The sequence below is a fragment of the Rosa chinensis genome, chromosome 2 (assembly GCF_002994745.2).
Source record: "Rosa chinensis cultivar Old Blush chromosome 2, RchiOBHm-V2, whole genome shotgun sequence".
NCBI classification, from domain to species: Eukaryota; Viridiplantae; Streptophyta; class Magnoliopsida; order Rosales; family Rosaceae; genus Rosa; species Rosa chinensis.
Window position 1 is genome coordinate 45135993 of NC_037089.1, and position 13614 is coordinate 45149606.

At 37.3% G+C, this 13614-nt stretch overlaps 2 protein-coding genes and 1 long non-coding RNA gene across 9 annotated transcripts; 1 reads left to right on the forward strand and 2 right to left on the reverse strand.

The window, feature by feature from the left end:
• Positions 1-597: 597 nt before the first annotated feature.
• Positions 598-2769, reverse strand: LOC121051675. Its single transcript, XM_040514577.1, has 3 exons — positions 2369-2769; positions 2198-2265; positions 598-858 (listed from the first exon to the last, which is right to left on the reverse strand). The coding sequence occupies exons 1-3, from the start codon at positions 2442-2444 to the stop codon at positions 673-675; spliced, it is 330 nt and encodes a 109-aa protein (XP_040370511.1). The 5' UTR covers positions 2445-2769; the 3' UTR covers positions 598-672.
• A 792-nt stretch (positions 2770-3561) lies between these two features.
• Positions 3562-7023, reverse strand: LOC112187335 (bifunctional riboflavin kinase/FMN phosphatase). The gene is made up of 10 exons (XM_024326088.2): positions 6681-7023; positions 6418-6607; positions 5981-6111; positions 5394-5463; positions 5246-5311; positions 4839-4993; positions 4677-4754; positions 4250-4386; positions 3958-4050; positions 3562-3748 (listed from the first exon to the last, which is right to left on the reverse strand). Exons 1-10 carry the CDS (start codon positions 6781-6783, stop codon positions 3587-3589), a joined length of 1185 nt encoding a protein of 394 aa, XP_024181856.1. The 5' UTR covers positions 6784-7023; the 3' UTR covers positions 3562-3586.
• A 3252-nt stretch (positions 7024-10275) lies between these two features.
• LOC112187337 lies at positions 10276-12952 on the forward strand. 7 transcript variants are annotated; one of them, XR_005806451.1, is made up of 4 exons: positions 10276-11775; positions 11903-12075; positions 12497-12722; positions 12805-12952. It is a non-coding gene; the product is annotated as an uncharacterized LOC112187337 (long non-coding RNA). The 7 variants fall into 7 exon arrangements; XR_002931056.2 differs by having other exon boundaries at positions 10277-11775; positions 12560-12722; XR_005806452.1 differs by having other exon boundaries at positions 10278-11775; positions 12575-12722.
• The last annotated feature ends 662 nt before the right edge of the window (positions 12953-13614 follow it).

Genomic DNA, 13614 nt, shown 5'->3' on the forward strand with positions numbered 1-13614 from the left:
TGTTTTTTTTTTTAAACAAAACAAGAAGTTAGAAATGCATTTTTTTAGTGTTAGACAAATATACCCTCAATTTTAATAGCTTTTAACGGCAGAATTAACGACAGTGAGTTAAGTGAAAGACAGATGTAAAACTGAGTGAGTTAAATGATATTGTTGAAAATACAGTGAGTTAAGTGTCGAATAAGTCATAACTCAGTGACCATTGATGATGTTTTCCCTATATTTGCCCCATAAAATGTTGGGTTAATTACATACTAGCCTTCCTCCACACATGCTCTGCATGTGCAAGTATTTTTTTTTTTTCAGAAAATAAAAAATAAAAGATAATGGAAGAAAACAGTTATTGCAGAGAGAAGTTAGTGAAAGAGAAAAGTGGGTTGTGGGATTTATTTTGTTTATTTTTATTAAGAAAAATATAATTTTCAATTGTCGTAATAGCCCTTGTGATTTAATTAATTCTCAAAGTATTTTAATCTGTTAAAGTCATTTCTGTCAAAATTTTTGATTTTGACTAACAAAACCTCTTCTCTTAATAATAGTATAGATAACTGCATATTTGAATGTTGTTTTAGTCATAAGGCCACCAAATATGTTTTTCCCTCATAAGGCCACTAAATTAAAAAGGGTATTAAATTTTAGATATAAAAAACCAACATATTTACATAAATGCCACTAGAGTAAAAAGTCAACAATCATCTTCTCTCTCCTCTCCAGCGAGGTTTCTGGCCAACTCCGGTGAGTCTTCGACAGACTTTCGGCCAACTTCCGCCGACCACAAAAGCTACTGTCACTAACACCAAAAGCTACTCCGGTGAGATTTCCGGCAATCTCAGGAAAGATCACAAAAGCTACTGTCACCTGCAACAAAAGCTACTCTGGTGAGATTTCCGGCAACCTCCAGTCAGGTCACAAAAGCTACTGTCACTAGCAACAAAAGCTACTCTGGTGAGATTTCCGGCAACCTCTGGTGATGTCACAAAAGCTACTGTCACCAACAACAAAAGCTAATCTGGTGAGATTTCTGCAGCCTCCAGCATGGTAACAAAAACTACTGTCACCAACACTAAAAGCTACTCTCATCAACAACAAAAACTACTCCTATAAGATTTCCAGTAGTCTTCGTTGAGGTCAGAAAAACTACTATCATCAAAACCAAAAGTTACTATCACCAACAACAAAAGCTACTTCCACTAACAACAATAACTATTGTCACCAACAACGAAAGCCAATCCAGTGAGATATCTGCAGACTCCAACAAGGTCACAAAAACTACTATCACAAACAACAAAAACTACAACCACCAACACTAAAAGCTATTTACTAACAACAAAAGCTACTACTGTAAGATTTCCGACAGCCTTCGGTAAGGTCACAAAACCTACTGTTACCTACATTAAAAACTACTATCACCAACAACAAAAGCTACTCCTACTAACACTTATAGCTACTCTTATCACCAACAACAAATGCTACTGTCATCAACACCGAAAATCTACTGTCACTAACATCAAAACCTACTCTCACCAAAACCAAAAGTTGCTCTAACCAATACCGAAAACTACTCTCACCAACATTAAAAAGCTAACGACACTAACAACGAAATCTACTCTCACTGACACCAAAACCTACTCTCAATGTACTAGCCTTTCTTCTTTCAAACCATCATTTATCAACCTAATAAAGCTACTGATAAGATAATAAATGATTTGAAAATGCTAATCAAAGCGAATGCATGCCTAATCTAATACTATGCCCATTTCCTTCCAAATCTACATTGTGAATCAATATAAATCAGCCAAGTCAGAGAAAAGCTACTTAAGTAACACACAGGAAGCTTCTCTCTTTTAAGTTGATATACATTTAGACATGAATAACTTGAATAGAATATAAACTATAAATGTCCATGAATAAAAAACAGTAAACACTAAAACAAAAGGAAAGGCTAATCATGAATAAAATATAAACTACAAATGTCCAGTGGAAGAAGATAAGGCACATATAATATCTAAATGATTTCAAGGTCCATACAAAACAAAGCACTATAATTGCAATGCACCAAAAATCAAAGACAAAATCAGATTGGTGGCCATTTCACTCCGCCCGAATCTGATAATCAAATCAACCACATTTCGAACACTAATTCACTAATAAAATATTATGAACAATTGAAATTGAAGATTGGTTCGTGGCCACATACATCAGGCTTCATTCTTTTTCTCGTCAATTCAATTCCTTCGCTCTCCCTTGGATCAATTAGATTTTCAACTAAGCAAACAGAGCAATCAGTCAATCGAATCCTTACAACAGTAGCAGTCTTGAGCTAATTTCACTTATCAGTACATTAGCTAAGCGTAAAATGAAAACGTACCTTGAATCTCAGATAGGGCTCGCGAGGCCAAGCTTAACAGCCTACTCGAGGAGATGAAACGCTTCGTTTCGGCCATTGAGATCTTTGAACCTATCTTCGGCAACGAACTCTGGGAGCAACAAGAATACGTGTCTCGCCTCTTCTCTGTCTAATCACCGGCGCAAAGCATACTTGCAATCTGTAATTACAGCGATCACTTAGGAGTATGAAGATGACGGAGCCGAGCCTTGGAGACGACACTCAGGGCTCAGAGATGACGAAGATGAGGCGAGCCGAGGAGGAGCGCGAGGTAGATAGTGTGGCTTCAGATCAGAACGACGGCCATCGTAATTTGACGGGCAAGGTCGATTCCATGGCTCAATTTTGGAACTGAACAGAGAGAGAGAGAGAGAGAGAGAGAATGTGAGGGTGATTGATCTGTATTTGGCTCCGATGCGGTTAGTTTTCTTGGATAAAAGGGCAAAATCGTCAGTAATAGAAAATTTGTGGATGAAAGTGGACGTGTACACAAAAAATTAGGTGAGTTTATGACTAATTAAATTTTCAAAGTGACACTTGTGTGTAATTGTCTATAAAAGGTTCTGATATGTCACATTGCCCATTGCCTTCTAATATAATTTGATGTCACGACAAGTTACTAGCCAAATCCAAATACAATAAGTTAACTACCATTAGAGATGTTTCTTGGCTTTACCTTTACTAATAGTCAGACAGACCAGATTAATCTTTTGGCATATGTGAGCAAACCAATTCTTTGTTTATGGTATGCTGATCTAAAAAGTAGGCGAACAAATACAGAAATACTACAACTCATTATTTCTAGATAAGTGAAAATTGGATGCTCTAGTTCTTTAAAGTTAACTAACATTAGAATTGGCAAGCCAATTTGCGAAATGAATGAAAGAATTTGGACTTTTGTGACTAGTAAGAATTTTAACCCAGGATACGAAAGGTCCAATTTGACTGATTTACTGTAGTATCTGGTAGCATTTACAGACACTACTGAGTATTGACAGATGTTGGTTTTTGCAGAAGATCAACAACAAATGTTTTCCGTTGTCTAACATACAGATGCTGAAAGTCGGCACCTATATTGGACTGGACATAAGAAGGCAAACATTTCACTTCCGCCATTAAATCATTACATATTTATTATCAAAGTTGTAGTATAGAGTAATGTACTTTTTCTCTCGTTAAGTAAAAGAAAAGGTCTGCATATCAGTAGTGTCCTAGCTCATCAGTGTCAACCATGTCTTCGAGAGAAAAAGTATCTGGGTACAGAGGCACATAAGCATGCTGACTAAATATTGGTAGATCCAATGCAGCACTTGCAATAGACTTGCATTCCTCGAGTGATTCTGCATCCAGAGATGAAACTTCCTGCAAACATACATGCATAATATTGCTTAGATTGCAGCTTTACATTTTTTCTTGAAAAGCGAGAATTTTAGAAGAAAGGTATTCTGGCCAAATAATATTTAACAGCCAAGATATGTTTCACTAAATTAAATTAGAGGCACCATCTCCGCAGACCAGAACTGCAATGTCTTCTAACAAATAATCCTTACAATTACGTTTTTGCCTGTTACCTTGCTATTCAGTCCGCAGATGTATCCAACAAGCAGCAGTTTCACTTGCTGGTTGGATATACAGCAATTGCCTCCATTGACTAGATGTATTTGCTGCATCAAAGAACCAAGTAAATTTAAGTAGACAAAAAGATGGTGCATATCAAATGGAACTAAGAGCCACAATGAATATTGAGCAATCATCTTGTTTAACTTTTGGAGCTAGCAAAACATTACTTTATGAATTGCCAAATGATTAGCTATTAATAAAAGGTTAAAACAATTAACAAGGTAGCTAGAGTTGATTACTCACAGTCTTTTTCTTAGGACAGCAGGAATTGTGATCCATTCCAATGCCAACCACTACCCTGTAGCTCTTCTGCATATCCACCACGGCCCACCCAAAGAAAACTCCCCAAACTTGGTCAGGCAGAGCAGATTTCCCATCCTCTGATCATGTTTAGTGGGCGGATTAAATTCAATGCAAACTTCCAGAGATCTTAACCATAACACCACATGCAACCAATCGAGTAAAATTCCTAGTCGTTCTAAACACCTTGAGGAACATTAGAAGCATTACAGGTAGGTTCCAAGAAAAAGTGGAATGAATATATAAAGTCAGCAAGGAAATGGGTTAATGTCACTGTAACTACATACAAGAGCTTATTTTGTTCTACCAAGTGGCACATTGTGACCCAGACCAAATTTATGAAGCTTCTGGAATAAAAAGATTCACAAACCTGTGTCTTCAATGACAAACCCGTTAACATAAAGACCACTCAAATTAATTGCGTCAATTGGCAATGCATTATCTACCCCTGCACCAAATGACAAGCAAGTATTGAACAGGGAAGGAAGGGCATATGACCAAATAAATGCAAACAGTATGAAGAGATATATACAATCTTCAAAAGGAGGAAGACCCCAATGCTCAGGTCGAAACTCCAAAAGTGAATGGAGCACAGTGTTTGCAAGGGCAGAACAACCAGCAGCTTCACCATGGGGTGGAACAGCCACTACCTCCATTCCGGCAGCATTGGCAGCTTTAACGCCAACCCTGTTGAAATGCATTGGTAGAACACAAACACTTGTGACTAATATCAACTAAAATGGCCGAATAAAGAAAATGAGATGCTGGCAGCAGAAGCTGCATGAATAGTTACCAAAAGACAACTTAAGTTCACAATAATCGGCAATGTACATCATCAAATACTTATGTACTCCGCTTGGTTTATAGTTGAACTTTGTGGACTATTTATAAGAATGAAACAAATTTCAGTTAGAGGTACATGTTTATTACAGTTCTTACATCGAGTCTTCGATCACAAGGCAGTGAGCTGCATCTACATCCATCTGCCTTGCTGCCTCTTCAAATCTGTAAGCAATGTGGTGAGTTCACTACCATCTATTAAAAGTACAGTAAAACCCTTAAAATTTCTATGAAATTACTTCCTTACAAATCTGGAGAGGGCTTGCCCGCTTTAACCTGGTCACTGCCAACGATTACTGAAAACCATCCCTGCCAACCTATATAAAGGAAGTAATAAATCACAACACATGAGAAATCACAGATCAATCAGTATGTTTTTCCAGAAATGTGCATGAGAATAAGGCAGAGCAAAAGGTAGTTTAGAACAAAATGGCATTGGTGCAGAGAGAGGTCCATGTAACTGTAATATCTTACATTGTGAATTATTCTTCCTTCTTGGCCTAAAGGAAACATTTATAAGCTCTTTACAAGAAACATAACAGTTCTTTGCCAAGTATATCAATAGTTGTTCATTTTGAAATGGTTTGACAGGATGTAGCTTCATTATCAGCTTTATAAGCTACCCTCCTTAAAAACCATTAGTAGGACAAAAGGCGGAGCAAAATGTCTTCTCATTTCTTGTCAAATTTTTGCTGTGATATGGTATTGGTCGTCATCAACAACAATCTCAAGGTCTAAAGATTGGTTTTATCTAATATATATATATATATATATATATATATATATATATATATATATCAACCTCGCAAAGAAAGAGCAAAGGAAAGTAAAAACCTTGATGGACAGAGATCTTTGCATTTATATATTCGCGCAAGGAATTTGAAGCAAGAGCAGTAGGTACTCCATGGTCATGGAGATGTTTGATAAGACGGGTAGCACCAGGAAGAGCTTTTACGTGCTTCCACCTAATCGTATTCCACTTAACAACTTAGCACTCAAGAAACATTATATGCAAAGGCACAGCAATATGCACATAGAAATAAATCATATATCCGAATCTCATCAGTTATCACTATGCTGACATCCAGTAGCACTTTATAACTTGAGGCGTATGGTTCTCGTCAGAAAAGCTCCCAGATACCTTTTAATCAGGTTAAACATATAGCAAATTTGGTGAAGTATGATTCTTAGTTTGCTAAGTAAACTCTGTACACTAGTAACAAACATGTATGCATTTAAGTGCTACATAGAGAAAGCGGAGAGTGGCTTACTTTTGTTGATACATGGGGATGATTTCTTCAATAAACTGGTCAGGAGTCAATGGAAGATCATAGTCCTCAACAATAGCGGTAGACGAGTCTTTGAGTGTCTTCCCAATCTCCCTCTTCTCTTCCTTTTCCTTATTCAATGTCTTGCCATACTTGGCCAAAAACTCCTTGAAGACGCTCTTTGTAGCCCGCTCTGAACCACAACAAAACATAGAAATGAGAATGACCCACTACGTCAAATGGAATTGGGATAGTGAATTTGAGACCTGTGTCCAAAAGGGTCCCATCCAAATCAAGAATGACGGCCAAAATCTTGGGTTTTGGGGTCTCTGTATTGCAGTGATTGGATGCACAGTCGCAGCAGCTCATGGCTGAGCCAAAATGGTTGCCTCTCCTTGCGTGGATAATGCGTTATTTCCAAGAAAGAAAATGGAAAAGGATTTAACTGGAACTGATTTTCATTTGTGTGTAGGATGCATTATATAAACCATGTCGGGTGCTGTGACGAGGAAGATGGAATGGCATTGTTCTAAGGTGCTTTGCTGGTACCGCATAAGAATTTAATGCGAAGAAGATGAGATGAGATATGCAAATTGGAGAGACAGATTCCCTCTTCTTAATATGATTCGGCATTTGTTCAAATCTTTTGGCGTTTGCAGGGACTTGTTCAGAAGCCCTACTCTTCCTTTGCTACAAACAAATAAAGACATATAGTATAACAAAACAAAAAACAGAAATGCAAAAGCAAATAATTAAACATTAATATTAATAATATTTTTCAATTAGGGAAATTCCCAATTAGTTCAATAAATTCAAAAATTTTCCAACTTGATTTGTGTTTCTTAATATTTACCTTAAGGTCAAATATTTTCCATAATAACTAGGTTACTATATGACAATAACAACTTTACTGTATGACAATAAATTTCTAATTGCTATACTCAACTTGCGTGCAAAGGTAAATTGGATTAAGGATCTATGTTTGACTTTCAATCTTGAACGAATTGACGGTTCGAAAAATAACCCTAAGGCTCAAAACTGCCACACTCAAACCAAAACTCAAGAACTATGAACTGCAGCGTTCCATCTCCATTAATCCTACTACCACGATGGAGTCTATCAAGGATGTCACTATTAGCTTTATCGCGTCCCTTGTTGTTACTAAAAACGACATGGTGGGTCTCTCTCGCATGGCCGGGGTAGGCGTTAGAAAAGGATTTTAGGCTTACCTGCTAGCGCGACCACTGACTTCGAAGCCTTTTAGGCTATGTTTGGTATGGCTGTTCCTTGAGAAAAAGTTGGCTTCTGCTTATTTCTGAGAATAAGTGGCTGAAAAGCAAAGCTGCTGAGTGTTTGGTAAACTGGCTTTTTATAAGGGCTGTCAGTGGCAGAAGCAGTGGCAAAGTGTTTGGTAAATCAAACTGGCTTGTGCTTTTTATTTGTGGAATGACCGAATTGGACATGAGAGATTATTTTGTTTAATTAATTGTATATAAAACAATATTGTTCAAATGATCTTGTTATTATTTTTAATCTTTATTATGTCCGTATTAATTTTTGTTAACTTTAAATTTTTATAAAGCATGGTGACTATTTGATTAATATTGGACAATATGATTATAAATCATGGTGACTATATTATTATAAAGGGGAAATTACTGGTCACTCCCTGTACTTTTAGGGCGTCGACAGTTCAGTCCCTGCTATCCTAATTTCAACAAGTTACTCCTCAGACATTCAAATCTCACACAATTTGGTCCAAAATGACTATTTTGCCCCTCACTTCCTCTTTTTATTTATGTTTTCTCTCCTCTCCCCTCATTTCTTCTAAAATTCATAATTAATTCATATGAACTCCGATTTTTGCGTTCCTTATATGGACGAGATCGTATTGATGAACTCTACAACTTTTATGAAGGAAGTTTTGCCAAATTTTGTATGTATAAACAGTCAATTTTCACGACCGCCCCTAAATAACACACACACACACTCTCTCTCTCTCTCTCTCTCACTATGCACATTTCAACCCAAGACATATCGAATATTTGAATTATGAATATTGAGTCTATTTCATAAGTAGTTGTACGAGAAATTCGGTTTTGTATTGATTTTATTTTCGAAACAAACGTTATTTAGGGGGGGTCATGAAAATTGACTTTTTATACATACAAAATTTGGAAAAACTTCCTTCATGAAAGTTGTAGATCTCATTGATACGATCTCGTGCATGTATGGAACGCAAAAATCAGAGTTTGTATGAATTAATTATGAATTTTAGAAGAAAGGGAATTTTCGAAACGAACGTTATTTAGGGGGTAGTGAAAATTGACTTTTTTATACATACAAAATTTGGAAAAATTTTCTTCATGAAAGTTGTAGATCTCGTCAATACAATCTTGTGCATATATGGAAAGCAAAAATCAGAGTTTGTATGAATTAATTATGAGTTTTAGAGGAAAGGGGATTTTCGAAACGAATGTTATTTAGGGGGGGTCGTGGAAATTGACTTTTTATACATACAAAATTTGGAAAAACTTTCCTCATAAAAGTTGTAGAGCTCATTGATACGATCTCTTACATGTATGGAACGTAAATATCGGAGTTCGTATGAATTAATTATGAATTTTAGAAGAAAGGGGGGGGGAGAGGAGAGAAAAATAAAAAATAAAAAGAGGAAGGGAGGGGCAAAATAGTCATTTTGGACCAAATTGTGTGAGATTTGAATGTTTGAGGAGTAACTTGTTGAAATTAGGATAGCAGGGACTGAACTGTCGATGCCCTAAAAGTACAGGGAGTGACCAGTAATTTCCCCTTAATACGATCTCCAAAAATTACGGATTATATATCAAAATGTTCGTATCGATGAGTAGATGATATATAAAACCAGAAATTATCCCTGACATGGCCAAAAATGCCGCTAAGAGCAGGCACAGGGGGTGGCACACTGCCACCGACCAAACTCAAAACCACAACAATCCAACTGTCCAAAATGTCAAGAATACCAAGTAAAGCAACTTTAATACCTGGAGCTTGAACCAACTCAGCCTAGATCGCCGCCGATAGCCGCCATAAGCCAAATAACTATGAGTTGACTATGCTTTGGTGAAAATCTTCCAAAACGACCACCAAGGGTTGAAGGAGGAAGCTTCCACTAACCTAACAAGACTGGTTTCGTGCTTGGCTGTCGCCGGAGGAGGAAATTAAATCCGGTCGAGTCTGCGTTCACCGCAGCGATCCGTTGTGTATGCTTTAAATCGTTGCAAGCCACCACCATAAGGAGGACCGCATGGAGGAGGCGAGCCTATCTGTGCTGGTCTCGTGGCCTGGGGTAGCCAGAGCTCATCGGAAAAGCCGTGTCTTGGAACCGGGTTTTGGTCGGGTCTGACGCAAAATCTCCGGATCCTAGGGTTTCGATGAGAAAGAACATAGAGAAGGAATATTTCCAAACAGAGAAATTTCCGAAAATGTAAATAATGAAATTCCCAAAACATAATCCTCTATTTATAGTAATTTCCAAAATTAGTAGAAACTTTCGTTGACCATAACTTTCTCATACGAACTCCGATTTCCATGTTCCACATATTCACGAACTTGTATTGACGTGCTCTACAAGTTTTGTGAATGAAGTTTTTGGAGAAACCCAACGAATAAAAGTCAACCTTTTGACCTCTCAAAAATAAAACGTTTCAAGAAATTATTTGTCCAAAAAACTTCCACAACATCCCGGAACTATGCACTCGTACCAACAACTACTGAATTAATTTCGAAAAATCCTCGTAAAATAATAACGAATTTCCGAGGTATTGCACAGGGTACTCCTTTGAGCACCTTGTTTCTGTCTCTCCTGAGATCAAAAGAGAAAACGAACCTGTTCTGGTTTTGTCCTGAACCTTAAAGCCTCCATCTAACACCCAAACGCGTCAGAAGCTGGAGATCGGCGACACTAAGGCTATGTTTGGGGGGGCTTTTTAGCTCCCCTGCTTATAAGCACAAGAGGACTATGCGTTTGGTTAGCTGACTTATGCTCAGCTTATTCGAAAAGCCACTACAGCTTCTCTCCAAAAGGAGAAGCTGCCTGACCCCAGCTTTCAGAAGCCAGAAGCCAGCAGCTACTGTAGCGGTACTTACTGTAGCTAAATGAATGTTTCAAAATGACAGATTCTATCCTTCCTTGGGAGAGGCAATTACGGATTGCCATCAAGCCCCTTCGAGATGAGGTCAGAGGCTGCATAGCATTTTCATCTCTATCCCATCTCCACTCTCCCTCTAACGCCGCCGGGCTCTCATCACAGACGCCGCCTCACTCTTCCTTTAACGCCGCCTCCCTCTCCCTCTGACGCCGCCTCAGCCTCTCATCACGAAAACCCCAAGCACAGAGCAATCGAACCAAACACAATCACTTCATGACCTGAACCCACATCCTCCCCCAATTTCAGATCGGGAAGCCAGATTTCTTCATCCTCTCTTTACTACAGAATGCATCCTGGTGAGGAAAAGCTAGTTTGTCTCTCTTGATTTTCGATCTCCCAAATCAATTTTTCTTTCAGCTTGGTTGAATAAAATTTCAAAAACCTGTTTGGGTTCTAGTATTCATTTCAATTTCAAGATTATGTGTGTGATTTACAAACTTGGGTTTGATTTCTGGGCAGCAAAACGTACGATTTGGTTGAATTTGTTTTTCAGACTTCATGTGCTTGTGATTTTGTTTGATGGGTTTAATTCCTCTTCTATGGTTTTGGTATTCAAGCTCTTGTATTTAGTATTCAAGCTTTTGGTATGCAAGTTGATCTGGTTTTCGTGTATGATACATTATAATCTTGCATCTCGGGTTTGATTGCTTCTGTATGATTATGATTCGCATGCTTACACAAGCGGATAATTAGAGGTTGAAGAACGCGTGCTTGCTGTATGATTATGACTCGCATGCTTACAACTCTAATCTCTTGTATTACAGACATGAAACCTTCACAGCTATGTCATTATTGTACATGGATACTCTCTCACACTACTAGATCATTCAGAGTACATATTTTTGGAAACCAAAAGCTTTATTGAGGAGCACTTACTAAAGTGGACTAGGCTTCGCATAAACTTGAAACAGCTCACACATCTTTTGCAATTCTCTTACCCCCCAAAAAACTTGCCCAGATTAGGCATTACCTTCGTCTTTTTCTGAATGGGGAAATTATTCATATGCCGAGCTCCAGGAGAGGCAGATTTTTGGAACATTGGCTTGCCTTGATGGAGTTAAATTTCCATTAGTTCGCAGGTTTCCAGATGCTGCATTTATGTCCCTCATTTGTCTCCAAATTTGTAATTCTTGTCCCTCAAGCATCCTCTGTCCAGAAGGTTGTCTTTCAGGTCTAGAGGCCTCTTGTTGTACCTCCTCCACCCTCTTTTCTATATTGTTCCAGCTTTGTTTGGTAGTTTTGTTTCTCTTTGTTATGAGCCTGAGAATTTAACTGTCATTCTTTTGAACAATCTGCAGGTCTTTGGAACGGCGTGTTGTCATTCTTTCTCTTGGTTCTAAGTAGTTTTGGTTCTGGGTTGCGCAGCATCTAAGGGATATCTGTAGCATTGATAAATCTGAAGCAATATGATTATTCGAGGATGTAATTGTTCCATAAACTTATTATCATTGTCTCTGCTCTTAGTAGATAGGTATGAGTTGTTGCCAAGCTTATGTCTTGAATGGAGAGACTAATCACATGATTATCAATTTGTTACTGTTTGATCTAATTTTTAGTTTTTATTTTTTGTTTATATATGATCATTTCAGTTGTTACCTTGCTGTCATTTTTTTTAATTGTAGTGCAGATAATTTTATTGTTACCGATTAAATGCATTTACTGTGTTGTTTGCTTATCAACTTCTCTAGTTAAATGAAAATAACTTTCTCATGAAAACGGCCATTTGTTGGTTTATAATTATCTTGGCAAATCAAGTAATCATCTTAGGATTTATTCCTATCCTTATCATGTAGTTTTGGCCTTTATCAATTGAACTGTTGTATTTCTCCATCTAAATTCTTCTCTTCAATTTTTCTCCCCCTTAGCTAGGTTGTTTGTAAATGATGGCGCAGGTTAGCAATGATAATACTTTAGGTTCATTGCTTCACTTTCTTAATTCACGTTTTCTGACCCAGCCATACCAAACATAGCCATAATAGGCAGCCTCTTAAAAGAGCTACAATCCTAAACTAGAAATTTATCTAGTATGTGCGGGATGGGAAGGGTCTGCTCATGATACGAGAGTGTTTCTATCGGTACTTCGAGATCCCGAAATGAATTTTCCTAAACCTCCACTAGGTAACTATATTTATTTTTAGATCAAATTAAATGATGCTTTGAATGAAGTTTTGTTAAAATTTGACATTTCTTTATTTTACAGGTTATGGGTCAAGTGGTGAGATAGAAATGGATGATGATGTACAAGAAGAATATCATGGTCACGGTGCACAAGAAATGGAAGCAATAAGAAATAGCATTACTCAAAGTTTGATGAATGCGCGTAATAACGTGAACATTTGATGTGAACTAGAAACTATGATTTATAATAGGGGAAATTACTGGTCACTCCCTGTACTTTTAGGGCATCGACAGTTCAGTCCCTGCTATCCTAATTTCAACAAGTTACTCCTCAAACATTCAAATCTCACACAATTTGGTCCAAAATGACTATTTTGCCCCTCCCTTCCTCTTTTTATTTTTTATTTTTCTCTCCTCTCCCCCCCCCTTTCTTCTAAAATTCATAATTAATTCATACGAACTCCGATATTTACGTTCCATACATGTAAGAGATCGTATCAATGAGCTCTACAACTTTTATGAGGAAAGTTTTTCCAAATTTTGTATGTATAAAAAGTCAATTTCCACGACCCCCCTAAATAACATTCGTTTCGAAAATCCCCTTTCCTCTAAAACTCATAATTAATTCATACAAACTCTGATTTTTGCTTTCCATATATGCACAAGATTGTATTGACGAGATCTACAACTTTCATGAAGAAAATTTTTCCAAATTTTGTATGTATAAAAAAGTCAATTTTCACTACCCCCTAAATAACGTTCGTTTCGAAAATTCCCTTTCTTCTAAAATTCATAATTAATTCATACAAACTCTGATTTTTGCGTTCCATACATGCACGAGATCGTATCAATGAGATCTACAACTTTCATGAAGGAAGTTTTTCCAAATTTT

What these genes read in the sequence shown, in the direction of transcription:
- LOC121051675 (XM_040514577.1), bottom strand. Translation starts at nt 2,444, where the DNA reads ATGGCCGAAACGAAGCGTTTCATCTCCTCGAGTAGGCTGTTAAGCTTG. An exon ending in AGCCCTATCTGAGATTCAAG is followed by an intron (nt 2,266 to 2,368) that starts GTACGTTTTCAT and finishes CTGTTTGCTTAG; the next exon opens with TTGAAAATCTAATTGATCCA. An exon ending in GAAAAAGAATGAAGCCTGAT is followed by an intron (nt 859 to 2,197) that starts GTATGTGGCCAC and finishes CTTTTGTTGCAG; the next exon opens with GTGACAGTAGCTTTTGTGAT.
- LOC112187335 (XM_024326088.2), bottom strand. Translation starts at nt 6,783, where the DNA reads ATGAGCTGCTGCGACTGTGCATCCAATCACTGCAATACAGAGACCCCA. An exon ending in AAAGATCTCTGTCCATCAAG is followed by an intron (nt 5,464 to 5,980) that starts GTTTTTACTTTC and finishes TCCTTTATATAG; the next exon opens with GTTGGCAGGGATGGTTTTCA. An exon ending in CTTGTGATCGAAGACTCGAT is followed by an intron (nt 4,994 to 5,245) that starts GTAAGAACTGTA and finishes GCATTTCAACAG; the next exon opens with GGTTGGCGTTAAAGCTGCCA.